The 17019-nt window shown below is 38.2% G+C and overlaps 1 protein-coding gene across 1 annotated transcript in view; it reads right to left on the bottom strand.

Annotated features, from left to right (window-relative positions):
* The window catches only part of LOC308347027 (uncharacterized protein C3orf20 homolog), a gene marked incomplete at its 5' end in the record, with an annotated part of 80193 nt that overhangs the window by 31247 nt on the left and 31927 nt on the right, over nt 1–17019 (bottom strand). The window contains 2 exons of the mRNA XM_080810203.1: nt 6503–6728; nt 8875–9034. Of these exons, the coding sequence (XP_080666329.1) occupies nt 6503–6728; nt 8875–9034 (386 nt within the window). The remainder of the gene's footprint in view (nt 1–6502; nt 6729–8874; nt 9035–17019) is intronic.

Below are 17019 nucleotides of genomic sequence, written 5' to 3'. Positions count from 1 at the left end.
CTGTAAGATACTCACTTTATTCCAGTCTCATAAATGGGGAAAACTAATGCTCAGAAAATTCAATAATTTGACTAAAGCACCCAAGTAGTAACTGACAAAGCCGGAATTTGAACGCGCGTGTATTTTTTTTTTCTATTACAATGGCCCACTGACTGGAGATGAAACACCGACAGCATACTTTTGAGCTGATTGGTGCCTATTAATAGACCAGATAAACCATGTAACCCAATAGCAAGAAGGCAAATCAGAAAGCTAAATTTGGATCTGTCTTCTATCCACTAACTCTCAACATGACTATAAATCTTCTGATTTCTTTATACCTCAGTATTAACATCTGTAATGTAGGGATAAGTTTATGTTTCCACAAAACTTCTAGGGAGGTTATGAGGCTTATAAAACCAAATCTTATGAGTTTTAATTATGCTTAAAGAATTTTTATGTGATACTGAAATTTGTTAAATATAATATTTTAATTAAGTTATTTAAAACTGGCATTCCTGGGGATGCCTGGGTGGCTCAGTTGGTTGAGCCACTGCCTTCGGCTCAGGTCATGATCCCAGGATCCTGGGACTGAGTCCCGCATCTGGCTCCTTGCTCGGCGGGGAGCCTGCTTCTCTCTCTGCCTCTGCCTGCTTGTGCTCTCTCTGACAAATAAATAAATAAATAAAATCTAAAAAACAAAAACAAAAAAAAAAAAAACCCAAATCTGGCTTTCCTGGGTAACTAGAAGAGTCTTTCTTAAAAATTATCATTAGAATATTCAATATTGGCTTCATTTACTTTATGCTGAACCCAAGGAACTTAGTAAATGGGATAAATGCCCAGTTATGTTTGTTGAAGTTGTGCTTTTCGAAAAGTCTTGATGCCTCCCCTTGGTAGAAGCACATTTCTGAGAAAAGATAATTATATATTTCCTTGTGATAAGAAAATCCACACATGTAAATATAATGTTATTTCAGTTCTCACCTTCATGCCCTACTAGATCTATTTTCAAAATATTTTTTTCCCCTTTCTTGTCATAATGTGTATAAGTGAATTTAAATACAGACCCACTCAGAAATGGATCTTCTTTTTTGGAAAGAGAGGCAAATTTCAATAGAATACTGTTGCTCTGAAACCTTCATATTCTTAGTAGTTCTGCATTCATAATAATAAAAGTTTATACATGTGTGTATCAGTGTGTTCATGTGCTAGCTTACATACGAAAAAGTGAAAAAGAAAAAATAGCTTTGTACATACCACTCTGCTTTATCAAATCTTAGTATTTTACTACACTTGCTATATATATTTTTTTTCATTTTTTAAATTTCAGATGCAACTTACAGCCCCAAGGACTTCTGATTTCACCCAATTTTTGCCCTGATTTTGATGTATGCATTCTCATGTATGTTACACAATATGTCATAATCCATAATCTATCAGGGTTAAGGTTTTTAGCTGACAGCAACAGAAACAAACTGGTTAACTGAAGCAAACAAACAAAAACAAAGGAATGTATTAAAAAACTCAGAAAATCTTTGGAAAGGTGGAAGAATCAGGCTTGCAGGGTCCACTGACCCACGGGAAATGTCCCAAATTGTGCTGTAAAACTTGCCCACTAGGGGCACCACAGCCATAGCTGATGGTCCTGCTGACCCAGAACATGGTGGTGAGAACCACTGCCACCACAGCCTCTGGGAGCCCTGTGCCCCTGACACCCCTCCCTGCCTAGAGGGTTGGGCAGCCCTTACAGCTGCATGAAAATCTGGGGCAGGCTTATCGTACTAGCGGTACCTGGGTCATGTGCCTGGGCCCTAGCTTCAGAGGGGACCGAGAAAGCAACAATCTGGCGTTTTTGTCATCTATAGTGAAAGTACACTCTGCCTTGGCAAGCAGGGAGTCCCTAGGCATAAAGTAGGTTCAGATGCTGGATGGTCAAAACAAATGGCAGATGTCCACAATAAAAAAATTCATACATCCTCTTGGTTATGGAAATATGGGTAGTTTCTTTCCTTTATTTCTTCCTTTTTTTTTTTTTCAGATTATTTACTTTAGAGAGAAAGAAAGGGAGTAAGGAATGAGTGGGGAGTGGCAAAGGGAGAAGGAAAGAGAAAGAATCCCAAGCAGACTCCTTGCTGAGTATGGACCCCCCCCCCGCCCCCGCCAACACCAATGCAGGGCTCAATCCCACCACCTATGAGACCATGATCTGAGCTGAAATCACAAGTCAGATGCTCGACCAACTGTTTTTAACTATTGCAAACTGCTGCAATGAAATTTTTGTACTTTCCTTCTTTTGTATATGGGGCTTTTATTTTAATGTAGTTAAACTTAATCAACACTCTCCCTTATGTTTCTGTTTTTTGGTGTGTGTTTGGTTTAAGAATTTATTTTCTACCACAAGGAGATGAAAATATTCTCCTTCTTTTTCTTCTAAATATTTTATTATTTGGCTTTTTATATTTAGCTCTTTAGTCTTCCTGCAGTTTATGATGGGAAGTAGGAATCTTCCTACTTAGAAGGAAGATAGATAGGTAGGTAGATAGTAACCAGTTGTCCCACCACCACTGACTGAATAATCCATTCTTTCCTAACTGGTTTGTATTGCTATTTAATTTCCATATTGTCTGGGTCTGATTGGGGCTCTCTAATCTGTTCAATTGATCTAAATAGCCTGGTACCAATATCACACTATCTTAGTTACTATTACTTCCTAAAAAGTCTTTTTTTTTTTTTTCTCAAAGATTTTATTTATTTGACAGAGAGAGATCACAAGTAAGGCAGAGAGGCAGGTGGGAGGCGGGGAAGAAGGCTCTCTGCTGAGCAGAGAGCCTGATGCGGGGCTCGATCCCAGGACCCTGAGATCATGACCTGAGCCAAAGGAGGCTTAACCCACTGAGCCACCCAGGCACCCCCATCTCCCCACAAAAGGTCTTGAAATCTGGTAGGGCAAATCCTCCCACTTTGTTTTTCCTCTTCAAATATATTAATGTTATTTCTAGAGTTAGTTATCTTATACCCCAAAGAACACATGATTTTTAAAAAAACACAACTTTTAGCATGCATGATTTGGTACACAATATGAGTGATAAGGGGACAAGAGACCTAAGAATACCACCTTTGCCAGTGCCTGCACAGTAGCAGAGAGCTCTGAGAGCAGGATGAAATTACCATCAAATAAACCAGGAGTGTTTGGAATGAAGGTTCTGATCTCCATACTGTAAAGAATAGGCTACTAGAGGTCCCAACCCCAGTAACACCTTCTTGTTTTCCCATGACCACTTACTCTTCATCCCCACCTTTGTCTACGAAGCCTCTCACAGGTAAATATGGAGCACACCAACATCGGGGCCTCTGAAGAGGCATTCTGAGCATCCCTGAGTAATTCCAATGGATCAGCTAGTGTACCTATCAACCAGGACTAAAGCAAGCTGCTTGCTGGCCTGGAGACTTGGTCTATAATATTCCTAATATTCATGGGGCAGGATGCCACCCCACCATAATTGGACCTGATTTTGAAAGTGAAGCCTTGGGGTTCTGGGTAGGGGCAACTGAAAACCCACGAGGCAGGAGGGGCAGACACACACACACAATGCACTCACTCAAAGTACACTCAATATATAGACATGCACATACACCACAGAAAGAGGAAAAACTTTCCACTCAAGATGCGCCTAGAGTCAAAAATCTGAAAACATATCAAGAAAGCTAATTCTAACAAAGATAACCTACAAAATCAATAGTCAGAAGATGGATTTGATCTAGACAGAATTAAAATAGTAGAGCAAATCTAAAAAGCACTTACAAACAGGGATGTTTAGAATTCTCAGGATGAATAATGGTGGAAAAAATAATTGAAAAAAAATCAGGGGCGCCTGGGTGGCTCAGTTTTTTAGCATCTGCCTTCAGCCCAGGTCATGATCCTGGGGTCCTGGGATCGAGCCCAGCATTGGGCTCCCTGCTCAGCGGGAAGCCTGCTTCTCCCTCTCCCACTCCCGCTGCTTGAATTCCCTCTCTTGCTGTCTGTATCAAATAAATAAATAAAATCTTAAAAAAAAAAAAAGAATTCAAAGACTCCCAACATATTGACAGGTATAGAAAGTCAATCTGAATTTCTTAAGCACACAATAAAATAGTTTATTTTCTCACTAACAGGCTGGTTTATATTAACTGTCTTACATTGGGACATTATGGGATGGTAGACAGTGCTAAAAACTTGACATGCTTCATGCTATTTAATTCTTTCGCAGTCTTGTGAAGTAGGTTTATTATCCCCATTCTATGGATAAAGAAACAGGCTTAGAGAGGTATGCAATTGCTGAAGTCTCATAGCTAATATTCTCTGCTAGCGTGTTATCAGGGTGTTACGCTGTTTTCCCTCTGCCTGGTGTCAGCCTGTCCTCCATGCACAGGATTTGTCTGGAAATTGAACTAGAGCATGAAACCCATATAGAGAAGTGATGCATGGAAGATGGATTTTCTCATTCATGGTGCTTAAGCCTTTATGCTTATTTCAAGATTTAGAGTCCAATTGCAGATTTAAAAGTTTCCATTAAGTTTTTACAGAAATAAATGGAGCCCTTATTATGCTTATTTCAAGATTTAGAGTCCAATTGCAAATTTAAAAGTTTCCATTAAGTTTTTACAGAAATAAATGGAGCCCTTATTGAATTAATATTAATCTCTTCAGATATCATTGCAACACATAACTGAGTCATAAAAGTAATTCTACATTTAAATGTGAAGTGACCGGGTTTTGACTTTTCACAGGAAATTTAAAAGTCTGAATAAACATCTTAGGCCTGCCTCACTCAGTGTCTGTTTGCTGCATCACTGCGGATTTTAAAGGATTTGGTTAATTTTGCTACTTGTACCCATTTCTGGCCTGGGGTCAAGGCCCTCCATGATCTGGCCTCAATCCTGGTTATCCTATCTTCCATACCCTAAGCACCAGGAAAACCAAACTGCTCAGCATTCCTCCAACTTGCCTGCACTGGCCCCTCTATATGCCTTTGCTCAAATCCCTGCTCTGCTCACCAGCTGTGTCTTTGCAGGGTGACGAGGGCACCATAGGCTTAATTATAATTGCACCCCTTAGGTGTGTCATGAGAATTCAATTAAATCCTGTAGGTACAGTGTTTTGCACGGTACCTAGTGTCTAGTGAGTATTCAGTAAATGTTAGCCATCCCTGACATTATTAGTACCATCACTGTCCTTATTATACATCTCCCCCTGGAGTACCAGCGCTCCCTACTTGCATATCCCAATTCTCCTAATCACTACAAACTTTATTCAAAGGTTCCTGCGGAAAAAAAATCCTTTCTAAAAAAAAAAATCTCTCTCTCCACAAAATTTCTTCAGTCTTCTCTCTCTTCTGCTCTGATAGCACTTACTTCCTTAGTTTCCACTGATTAATGGTATTCATTAATACTTTGGAGTCTTTGGAGGACAGGGACCAAGTCTTTGTGTTGTTGACTGCCACATGCCTGGAAGGCGGCAGATGACAGTTTTTGGTTGAATGAATTCCCACGTGCAGGTGTCAGGTAGGACTGCTTGTTGAGTGGCATTTATGAAGTCTGCTGCCAATGCTTTGTTTATTGTTTTTTTAAGATTTTGTTTATTTATTTGAGAGAGAGAGCAAGAGAGAGCATGAGCAGGGGGAGGGGCAGAGGGAGAGGGAGAAGCAGATTTCCCACTGAGCTGAGCTCATTGTGAGGCTGGACCCCAGGACCATGACCTGAGCCAAAGGCAGACATTTAACCAACTGAGCCACCCAGGTGGCTCTGTCTATGCTTTAAATACAAGAAACATGTACCTCATGGCATTTGCCACTTTAAATTTATTGTTTTCAATAATGTTACTGAAGCAGTAACAGGACAGGAAATCCTAGGGATTTTCACACTGCTACTCAGTGTGAATTCCAGTGTAGAGACAACCTACTCCCACACCCAACACCCCTCGCCTCCCCCCACCACCTGGACCTGGAGGGAGGTGACACCCGAGGTGGGAAGCATCCCTGTTTGGTAGCGAGACTCAGAGATACAAATGCATAGAGAACCTGGCTTTTGATGGTGATGAAGAAAACAAGGACACATTTCTCTCAGAAGAACTGTGCAAGAAGGCAAGGGGAGCAACAACTCCTGGTCCTCATTTACCATCACCAAACACAGAGTCAAGAGTTTTCAGCCCAAATATATGGTCAGGTTTCAAATATGTGCTCCCCAAAGAGATGAAAACAAACTGAGTCTTGATTCCTGATTGATTTGAATTCCTCTTGGGAAGCAGGGTGGAGAGAACTCAGATGCTTGAATCTAGGCATATAAATTTGTCCCACTTTTAGGAAAAGTATTTCTTTGATGTAAGTGGTGAGACCTTAACCCACCCTGCTTAGAAAGCACTCCTGTGTGAAGCAACATAACAGGTCTTGCTTGGCATTTGTAGGTGGACTGAATGAGACATCCATCTGAAACTCTTTCGAATATAAACTGCACTATGAATTATTAAGACAAATGAGGCTGGTACCTGAAGGACAGATTGCTACCTGGGGTCTTCTGGGTGCGAAAGAGAGGCACAGGCTTAAAGACACCTTTCAGTTTTAGGAAGGTATTCCGGTATCGAAGATACTCCTTACTCTCATCTTTTTCCTCTGCACTTTGTTTCAGAGGAAATCTTGCTGATGAGACTTTTTGTTTCCTGATCCCTTTTTCTGGAAGCTTGGGCATTTTGCCAATGTGCATGGAGTCTATTCCTGAAATGTAAACAGAATATACATCACTGAAAACCTTTAGTGGACCAAGGTGCCAGTAGGCTAAGCTGTCTGGTTATGTTGGTTGCAATAATCTGAACACTCCTTCACCCACTTACAGAAGTGCCTTCTATTGGTTCTCTTATTTTAAATGCACTTCCTGGTTGCCCAGGGCATACACAGCATGTGTGTAATACAGAAAATGTCTAGGTTATCAACAAATCTAATCCACGGGAGTTTGATTGTTTGTGCTTACCTTTGCCAGGTGATGTGCCAGACACTTTAAATGCCTTATCCAACTGAAATAAGTACTCTCCTTAGGTGAGTACTGTTATTTTAATGATATCACAAAAAAGTCCACATCCACCCAGCTAGAAAGAGGCAGAACTAGGATTTGAACAGGTCTGTTTAATTCTGAAGGCTGTGTTTTGACCATGCAATAGACCAATGTTTCCTAGCCTTTTCTTTTTAATCATCTAGAAAACTGTAAACTGTCAACCCTTATACATATAGATACTTATCATAGAAAATCTGATATAAACAAAAGAAAATATGATATGTTGGTATGGTACATTGTGGTAAACTTACTGGAATCAACCATCCCAGATTGAACCTATCAACTGATGGTAGAATCAACTATCCCAGGAGCTCAATCACCCCCACCCAGCCACTGTCCTGAGGGCTAAGGATTTCCATTTCTTAGTCCTGTGTAAAACATTTGTGGCAAATCCTTTGCGATACTCTACTGTATGCCATCATGAGTAGCAAATTACTTCCTCAATTGGCGAAGCTTGTTCTTTGGGATTTAGCTTACAGTCAATCCTCCTTATTTGCAGATTCTGTACTTGTGAATTTGCCTATTAGCTACAGTTTATTTGTAACCCTAAATCAGTATCTGCAGCACTTTCATATCATTTGTAGATGCGTGGAGCTATGAAAAACTTAAGTTTCATCTTGCATTTTCCCAGTTGTGGTTGAACAAGGCGATGCTCTGCCTTCTTGCTTCCAATCTCATATTATAAGCAAGTATCCTTTCTATGGCCTCTTCAGTGCCAAAGTTTTTTGCATTTTTTGTGCCTTTTGTTGGTGATTTTGCTGTTCAAAATGGACTGCAAGTATAGTACTGAAGTGCTGTCTAGCATTCCAAAGTGCAAGATGGCTGTGATGGTCCTTATAGAGAAAACACAGGTGTTAAATAAGCTTTGTTCAGTCATGAGTTACAGCGCTACTGGCCATGAATTCACTGTTAATGTTTCAATAATATATATTAAATAAGGTATCTTCAGACAGAAACACATAAAATATGGTTATGTATTGACAGGTTGACAAAAATGCTATGACCAGAGGCGCACGAGAACCTCACCCTGTATTTCTCCTAGGAGCAGTGGTTCAATATTGGCTAATTCAGTGTTTGTTGAGACCTTATAGAACCTAATTATAGTGAATAATGAGGGATAAGAGTATTTTCTGGGCACCGGGGTGGCTCAGTGGGTTAAGCCTCTGCCTTCAGCTCAGGTCATGATCCCAGAGTCCTGGGATCGAGTCCCGCTTCAGGCTCTCTGCTCAGCAGGGGGTCTGCCTCTGCCTACTTGTGATCTCCCTCTCTGTCAAATAAATAAATTTTAAAAAAGAGTATTTTTCTGATCCAAAATATGAATATGAAAGCACCTTCCCTTATGAAACACAATTAATCAAATGGATTATCTTCTCCAAAGAGGGAAAGGAAATGAAATTAAGGTAATCTTCTTTGATTTTTTTGCTACGGCTAATCACCTGGATCCATGATAAGACTCTCTATGTAGGGGCGCCTGGGTGGCTCAGTGGGTTAAAGCCTCTGCCCCCGGCTCAGGTCATGAACCCAGGGTCCTGGGATCAAGCCCCGCCTCGGGCTCTCTGCTCAGCAGGGAGCCTGCTTCCTCCTCTCTCTCTCTCTCTGCCTGCCTCTCTGCCTACTTGTAATCTCTGTCTGTCAAATAAATAAATAAAAAATCTTAAAAAAAAAAAGACTCTCTATGTATACTGATTTACAGTTTACAAACTCACTACCTTGGGAACCTTGGAAGGAAGAGGCATTCAAATATTGATCTTCTGGAAGTCTGAATGATGGGAACAGGTTATGTGGAACAATACAATGGATTCCATAACTGACCCAATGCAAATCTGTAGTAATCCAGCCAGTGAAATAGGATGTGCTTGACCTTCTTCTGTAGTCTTCTTAATTTAATAACTGTTGGGATGTCAGAGAAAGGGCTTATGTCCATTACAGGATCAAATGTAGCTATTTTCATTTTGTCTGTTAAACTTGAAGGCTTCAAAACAGGAAATTATATATAAATATTATAATTCATATAGATTACTTACTATACAGTTATAAAACATCAATTCATTCATTTGTTTATTTGCTTATTCATTCAATCAACAAATATTTATAAGTGATATTTATGGGCCAGGCACTGTGCCAGAAACTAAGACTACGATTATGTATAAAAGTCATGTTCCCTTGTGAATATACTTAATGCCATGGGTTATGCATTTAAAAATGGTGAAAATGGTAAAATTTGTGTGATGTATATTTTACAACAAAAAATGGGGAAGAAAAAGCCATGCTCCTTATTCTCAAGGAGCTCACAGTATGGAAAAACTAGGTTGGTAAATCATTACAATTAAAATTAGAAATACTGGGGCACCTGGGTGGTTCAGATAGTTAAGTGTCTGCCTTTGGCTCAGCTCACGATCCCAGGTCTGGGATAAGCCCTGTATCGGGCTTCCTGCTCAGTGGGGAGACTCCTTCTCCCTCTGCCTCTGCCTGCTGCTCCCCCTGCTTGTGCTCTCTCACTCATGCTCTCTCTCTCAAATAAATAAAACCTTTAAAAATAAAATAAAATAAAATTAGAAATACCATATGATCCAAAAATTTCTCTACTGGGTATTTGCCCAAAGAAATGAAAACACTAATTCAAAAAGATATATGCAACCCTATGTTTATTGCAGCATTATTTACAATAGCCAAGATAGGGATGCAACCTAAACATCCATCATTAGATGGATGGATAAGAAAGATATGATAATATTCATAATGAGATGTTAGGAAGCCATAAAAAGGAATGAGATCTTGCCATCTGCAACAATGTAAATAGTCCTAGAGGGTACTATGTTAAATGAAATAAGTCAGACTGAGAAAGACAAATAGCATATGATTTCACTTATATATGAAATCTAAAAACAAAACAAATGAATAAAAAAACAAAAAGTAGAATCAAACCTATAGATACAGAGAAAAAATGATGGTTGCCAGAGAGATGGGCATGGGGAATGGGGTAAAATCAGCGAAGAGAAATGGGAGATATAGGCTTCCAGTTATGGAATAAATAAGTCATGGGAAAAAAAGGCACAGAATAAGAAATATAGACAATGATATTGTCATAGTGTTGGATGGTAACAGATGGTAGCTACACTTGTGGTGAACATAGCATAAGGTATAGAGAAGTTGAACCATGATGTATCCCAAAAACAGTGTAACATTGTACGTCAGCTATATTAAAACAAAATCAAAATAATTAAAACATAGCAGAAGGGCCATTTAGATATAAGCACAGACTGTTGCAAAAGATTAAGTAGGAAATTAAACATTCATAATGTTGATTTTCTAGTTAGCAAAGGAAAGTTTCAAAGAGAAGTACATCATGAATATGGGTGGTGGGTATTAAGGAGAGCACATATTGCATGGAGCATTGGGTGTATTGCATAAACAATGAATCTTGGAACACTGAAAAAAATAAAATAAAGATATTAAAAGAAAAATAAATAAAATATATAGTTACAGTGCGCAGTATGTGTGATCTTCTCATAATAATTGGGCATAAAGAGTGGTTACTCAGGTTTGGATGAGCTTATGTGACTAAATGTGACTAAAACTGATAATTCAGTTTTATATACAATCATTAAGTATGCATAATTATATGGACAATTTTTTTTAAGATTTAAAAAAATTTATTTATTTTGCAGAGAGAGAGAGAGAGAGTGAGAGAGGGAACACAAGCAAGGGAAGTGGGAGAGGGAGAAGCAGGCTTCCCAATGAGCAGGGAGCCTGATGTGGGGCTTGATCACAAGACCCTGGGATCATGACATAAGCTGAAGGCAGATGCTTAACAACTGAGCCACCCAGGCATCCCATGGACATTTTTATATTTACATATAAAATTGTACATAACTGTATACTTAACTCATTATCCAGTTGGATGCTATGACTGAGCCTGTTGAAGATACGAGAGATGAGCAGAACCCAGGAAGAATTTGAAGAAAGTACAGAATTGAATGACCCAGGAAGAGATTAATGAAGTGGATTATCAAGAATTTTAAGAAATTTGGTCTACAAAAATCAGACGCAAAGTTAAGATTTTAATTTGAATCTGGGAAAAATCAACCCTATCAGAAGGACTCAGATTTGGACTCTTCTGTTATAATGACTATGAAAAGGATTGAGAACCCATCTGAGATGTTGATAAAAACTACCCAAAAACATGTATCTTAGGTTCTGAGTCTCAACCTCAAAAATCTGGCAAATAAATAATCCCTTATAAAATTTAGAATTCAAATAGAGAGATAAAGTAATCTGACAATGTTAAAACTTTAAAGTGTATGAGTGAATTTTGAATCATTGGGATAATCTTATATAATTGTTATGTTTGAAATATTAAAAAGATTTTGAGGAATTAGAGAATCTGAGAGATTACACTTGGGCTTTCAATTTAAATTGAGTCAACTGATTTTAGAATTTGTGATTATTAAGTTTTAAGGCTTAAGATAATTTGACTAAGTTCAAAAAAAATTGGAATATTTAAGAGAACTTGAGCTACGCCTCAATTTATTTTTATTTGCTTTACAAAAATTAATAACTTGAGAATATTTTGCTTAGGATTATAAATATACATTTGAAGTACTTAAAGGGAAGCAAAATATATTAAAAATATAAATACACTTTAAAATATATGAGATTGTTATTCATTAAGTTGTATGTGAGTCTAATTGTTTATGAAGATATAGTCAGTTAAATTTCAGTTAATTAGGGGGGGGGGATGGGAGAGGGTGGTGGGGAAATGGACATTGGGGAGGGTATGTGCTATGATGAGTGCTGTGAAATGTGTAAACCTGGTGATTCACAGACCTGTACCCCTGGGGATAAAAATACATTATATGTTTATTAAAATAAAAAAAAAATAAATAAATAAAAAATTTCAGTTAATCAAACATTAATCAAGGAAAGGTAAAGACAATTGTTATCTTAGTAGAATATATAGATAAAATAGATTTTGGTGGCCTTAAAACAATGCAAACTGAGTTTTTAACTCAGTCACTTCAATTAAAATGAATACTAATTTCAAAACCAAAGTGAATGCATTTTTCTACTCAAAAAATCCCTTAGATACCAGAATTCTCTGCACTGGTTCCCTGCTTTTGAAAGTCTCTCCCCATCACATGTTTACTGAATTGGTTAATCACAACCAAAGCAAATTTCTCTAGATGTTTTCTTTTAATAGAATGAAATTGACAAAATTCTCCAAGAGTGGCTAAAACCCAGAATTTGCTAACAGGGAAAGACTCTATATGGAATTGATGAAATTAGATAGTTCACAGGCATGACCAACATTTGTGAGAAGTAAGTTTTTGAAAATGTAAAAGCAGAAGTGTTTTTTCAAATGACTAGATATGTATTACCAAAGAGGTAATATATGAACCTAAAAATTTTGAACCATCCTGCCTCTCCTATAGGAATATATACTCCATAGGAATTATTTCTTTGAGTTTGTATAATTAACAGACTGAGCCAGAAGAACAAATGGGTGAAAAAAAAAAAAAAGAATAAAATAACATGAAAAAGCCCTTTGCTTTCTCCTTTCTGTACCACTTCAAAGAATAAGGGCTCATAATCAGATGATTTGGCAACATATCACAGTCCTTTCAAATTCATGTCCCTTGCCATATCCATTTGATGCTCAAAGTGTGGCTCTTCTACAGATCTCTTCTTCTACTTGACCCAATGCTGAACCTGCCTCTTTTTTGAAGTCTTTCTTTTTTTTTATGGTTTATCAACCTTTTTGGTATAATTTACATGTAATAAACAGTACTCACTAAAGTATGTTTTTGATGAGTTTTGACAAATGTATACCCCTGTGAACACCACAATCAAAATCCAGAGCAATTCCAACATCTTCCAAATTTCTCTCCTTCCCCTTTGCAAGCAATCCCCCCTGGAGTCCAAAAGATCTTTGAGTTTCACATAACTGGAATAATATAGTGGGTGCTCTTTCATGTCTGGCTTCTTTTGCTCAGCATGATTTTAAGACTCATCTGTTTTTGTGTAGCAGTGGCTCATTTCTTTCTATTAGTGATTTTCCATTGTATATATGTACCAGTAACCAGCTGATGCATGTTTGGATGGTTTCCAGTTTTTTTAAATTATGAATAAAGATGCTATGAACATTCATGTAGAAGTCATTGTGTGAAAATAGGTGACTCTCCTTGAGTAAATAAAACCTAGGAATGGAATTGCTGGGTCACGTGGTAGGTATAACTTTAATTTTATAAAGTGCTAAAATTTTCCATATTGGTTGTACCATTTTATATTTCTTCCAGCAGTGTATGAAAGTTCTGACTGGGAGTCCTAGATAGTCCAAGATGGCAGAGGGTAGGAGACCTCAGTATTGTCTGGTCCAAGGAATTCAGCTAGATAGCTATCAAATCATTCTGAACACCTGTGAACTCAACTGGAGATCTAAGAGAATAGATGCAATTGTATAAATAGAAAAGTGACCACTTTCTGTAAGGTAGGAGGTATGGAGAAGTGAATCTGAGGTGTTATATTGGAAGATAAACTGTGGGGGAGGGAACCTCCATAAGCTGGCATCAGAAAATGACATAGTAATGGAGCATAAAATCAGAACTTTTAGATGTCTGCTCACTGGTGAGGGGTATCTCTACCTGAAAGGTGCTCAGGTGGCACAGTGGGACAGAATCCTAGGTGGGACAGTGTAGTCTCAGGATTCCTGGGATCACAGGAAGACTGCGGATGCCTGAGTGGGGCAGAGTTCCCAGGCATTGGAGCGAGGAAGCTGGCTGCAATCAGCAAGCCCAGGATTGGGCTCTCAGCTCAGAGTTGCCATATACCACAAACCCTGGCATGGTCAGGTGACTGGTCACAGAGCAGGGGCCCAGAGAGTGGCGGAACTGCAGGGAGACCCCTTCCTCCCCTGGGGGGAGTGGCACAGGTACATGCCACAGGAGTCCGCAGGGTTTGGAGACTCAAAATGAGGTCGTGTGCTTGAGATAGACAGGCTCTGTCACAGGATGGGTGAACATGGGGTGTGGACAGAGACCAGGGAGACAGGAGTGATCGACTGCTTTTCCCTGAGGGTGCACTGAGGAATGGGGCCTTGAACTTTCTGCTCTGGGGCTGGAGATTGGGAGGCCACCATTTTCATTCTCATCCTCTAAAGCTTCAAGGAAAGCCTTCAGGCAACAAAAGCCACACAGAGCAATCCAGAGCTACTTATTTGGCTACCCATGGCAAGGGTGGTATAATTCTGCCCCAGGCAAAACACTTGAGCATCAATGTAACAGGACCCTCCCTCAGAAGATCAGCAAGAACATCCAGCTAAGACCAATATACCCATCACAGAGAACTGTAAAACTCCAGCACTAGGGAAAAATGTATCTAGAATTCACGGGTTTTGCCCCATGATTCTTTAGTCTTTCAGTTTTAATTTTTTTCTCTTTCCTTCTTCAACCAATTTCTTATTTTATCTCTTTTTTTAAAATCTTTTTTAATTTTCCCTTTGACAGTTACATTCTATCCTTTCATTGTATTTAATTTTATTTTTGTATGTATATAACTATATATAACTTTTTCTTTCATTACAATTTTGGGATGCAGTTTCTTCTAACAGACCAAAATACACCTGTATGGCTCTCTTCTCTTCACCTGTCAGTTTATGTTTCTTTTTTTTTCTTTTGTCTTTTAATTTTCATTTTTATAGTTACATTCTATCCTTTCATTGTATTTAATTTTGTTTTTGTACTTATATAAGTTTTTCTTTCTTTACAGTTTTGGGATCTAGCTTTCTAACAAACAGACCAAAATACACACAGGATCCAGTGTACCGCTCTGTTCTGTTCACCTATCTCATTATATTCTCTCTCTCTCTTTTTAATTTTTTTTGAGGGGGGTCTCTTTTGATTTGCTTAGTGTATATTTCTCTGGAATCATTGGTGCCCTTTTAGTGTTTTACTCTCTCATTCATCTATTCTTCTCTGGACAGAATGACAAGATGGAAAAACTCACTTCAAAAAAGAGAACAAGAGGCAATACTGACTGCCAGGGACCTAGTCAGTATGGATGTAAGTAAGATGTTGGAACTAGAGTTTAGAAAAACAATTATAAAGATACTAGCTGGGCTTGAAAAAAAGCAGAGGAGACACTAGAGAATCCCTTTCTGGAGAAATAAAATAACTAAAATCTAATGAAGTCAAAATTAAAAAGGCTATTAATGAGATGCAATAAAAAATGGAGGCTCTAACTGCTAGGATAAATGAGGCAGAAGAGAGAATTAGAGATCCAGAAGACAAAATGATGGAGACTAAAGAATCTGAGAAAAAGAGAAATAAACAACTACTGGATCATGAGGGGGAGAATTTAAGAGATAAGTGATACCATAAAGCAAAACAATATTAGAATAATTGGGATCCCAGAAGAAGAGTAAAGAGAGAGAGGGGTAGAAGGTATATTTATAATTAGAGCAGAGAACTTCCCTATTCTGGGGAAGGAAATAGACAGAGAGTCCCCCTCAAAATCAATAAAAATAGGTCAACACCCTGTCATCTAATAGTAAAATTTGCAAATCTCAGAGACAAAGAGAAAATCGTGAACGCAGCTCAGGACAAGAGGTCCATAACCTACAAGGACAGAAACATTAGATTGGCAGCAGACCTATCTACAGAGACCTGGCAGGCCAGAAAGGACTGGCATGATATATTCAGTGTGCTAAATGAGAAAACTATGCAGCCAAGAACACTTTATCCTGCTAGGATGTCACTCATAAAAGAAGGAGAAATAAAAAGCTTCCAGGATAAACAGAAAAAGAATTTGTGATCACTAAACTAGCCCTGCAAGAAATATTAAAAGGGATCCTTTAAGTGAAGAGAGAGCCCCAAAGTAACATAGACCAGAAAGGAACAGAGACAGTATACAGAAATTGACTTTATATAGTTCATACAATGGCAGTAAAGTTGTATCTTTCAATAATTACTATAAATTGGACTAAATGCCCCAATCAAAAGACACAGGGTATCAGATTGGATAAAAAACAAAGACCCATTGATATTCTGTCTACAAGAGACTCATTTTAGCCCCAAATTTAGCTCCAGATTTAAAGTGAGGGGGTGGAAAACAATTTACCATGCTAATGGACATCAAAAGAAAACTTGAATGGCAATCCTTATTTCAGACAATTTAGATTTTAAACTAAAGACTATAATAAGAGATGAGAAAGGACACTATATCATAATTAAAGTGTCCTCCAACAAGACTAACAATTGTAAATATTTATGCCCCTAACATGGAAGCAGCCAAATACATATAAGCCAACTGATAACAAAATCAAAGAAACATATCACTAATAATATAGTAATAGTAGGGGGTTTTAATACCCCCTCACTGCAATGGACAGATCATCTAAGCAGAAGAGCAACAAGGAAATAAGACCTTTGAACAATACACTGGACCAGATGGACTTCACAGATATATTCAGAGCATTCTATCCTAAAGCAACAGAATACACATTCTCCTTGAGTGTACATGGACTATTCTCCAGAATAGATCACATTCTGGGTCATAAATCAGATCTCAACTGCTACCTTCCCAAAAGATTGGGATCGTTCCCTGCTTATTTTCGGACCACAATGCTTTGAAACTGGACCTTTGTCACAAGAGGAAAATTGGAAATAACTCAAATGCATGGAGGCTAAAGAGCATCCTACTTAAGAATGAATGGATCAACCAGGAAATTAAAGAAGAATTTAAAAAATTCATGGAAGCAAGTGAAAATGAAAACACAACTGTTCAAAATCTTTGGGATGCAGCAAAGTTGGTCCTGAGAGGAAAATGTATAGCGATACAAGCCTTTCTCAAGAAACAAGAAAGGTCTCAAATATACAAGCTAACCTTACATGTAATGGAGTTGGAGAAAGAACAGCAAATAAAGCCTAAACCCAGCAGGAGAAGAGAATTAGTAAAGTTTAG

The sequence above is a fragment of the Martes martes genome, assembly GCF_963455335.1.
Source record: "Martes martes genome assembly, chromosome: 8".
Taxonomy (NCBI): Eukaryota; Metazoa; Chordata; class Mammalia; order Carnivora; family Mustelidae; genus Martes; species Martes martes.
Note: the sequence above shows the minus strand (reverse complement) of the source record. Positions and strands in the feature narration are given on the sequence as shown.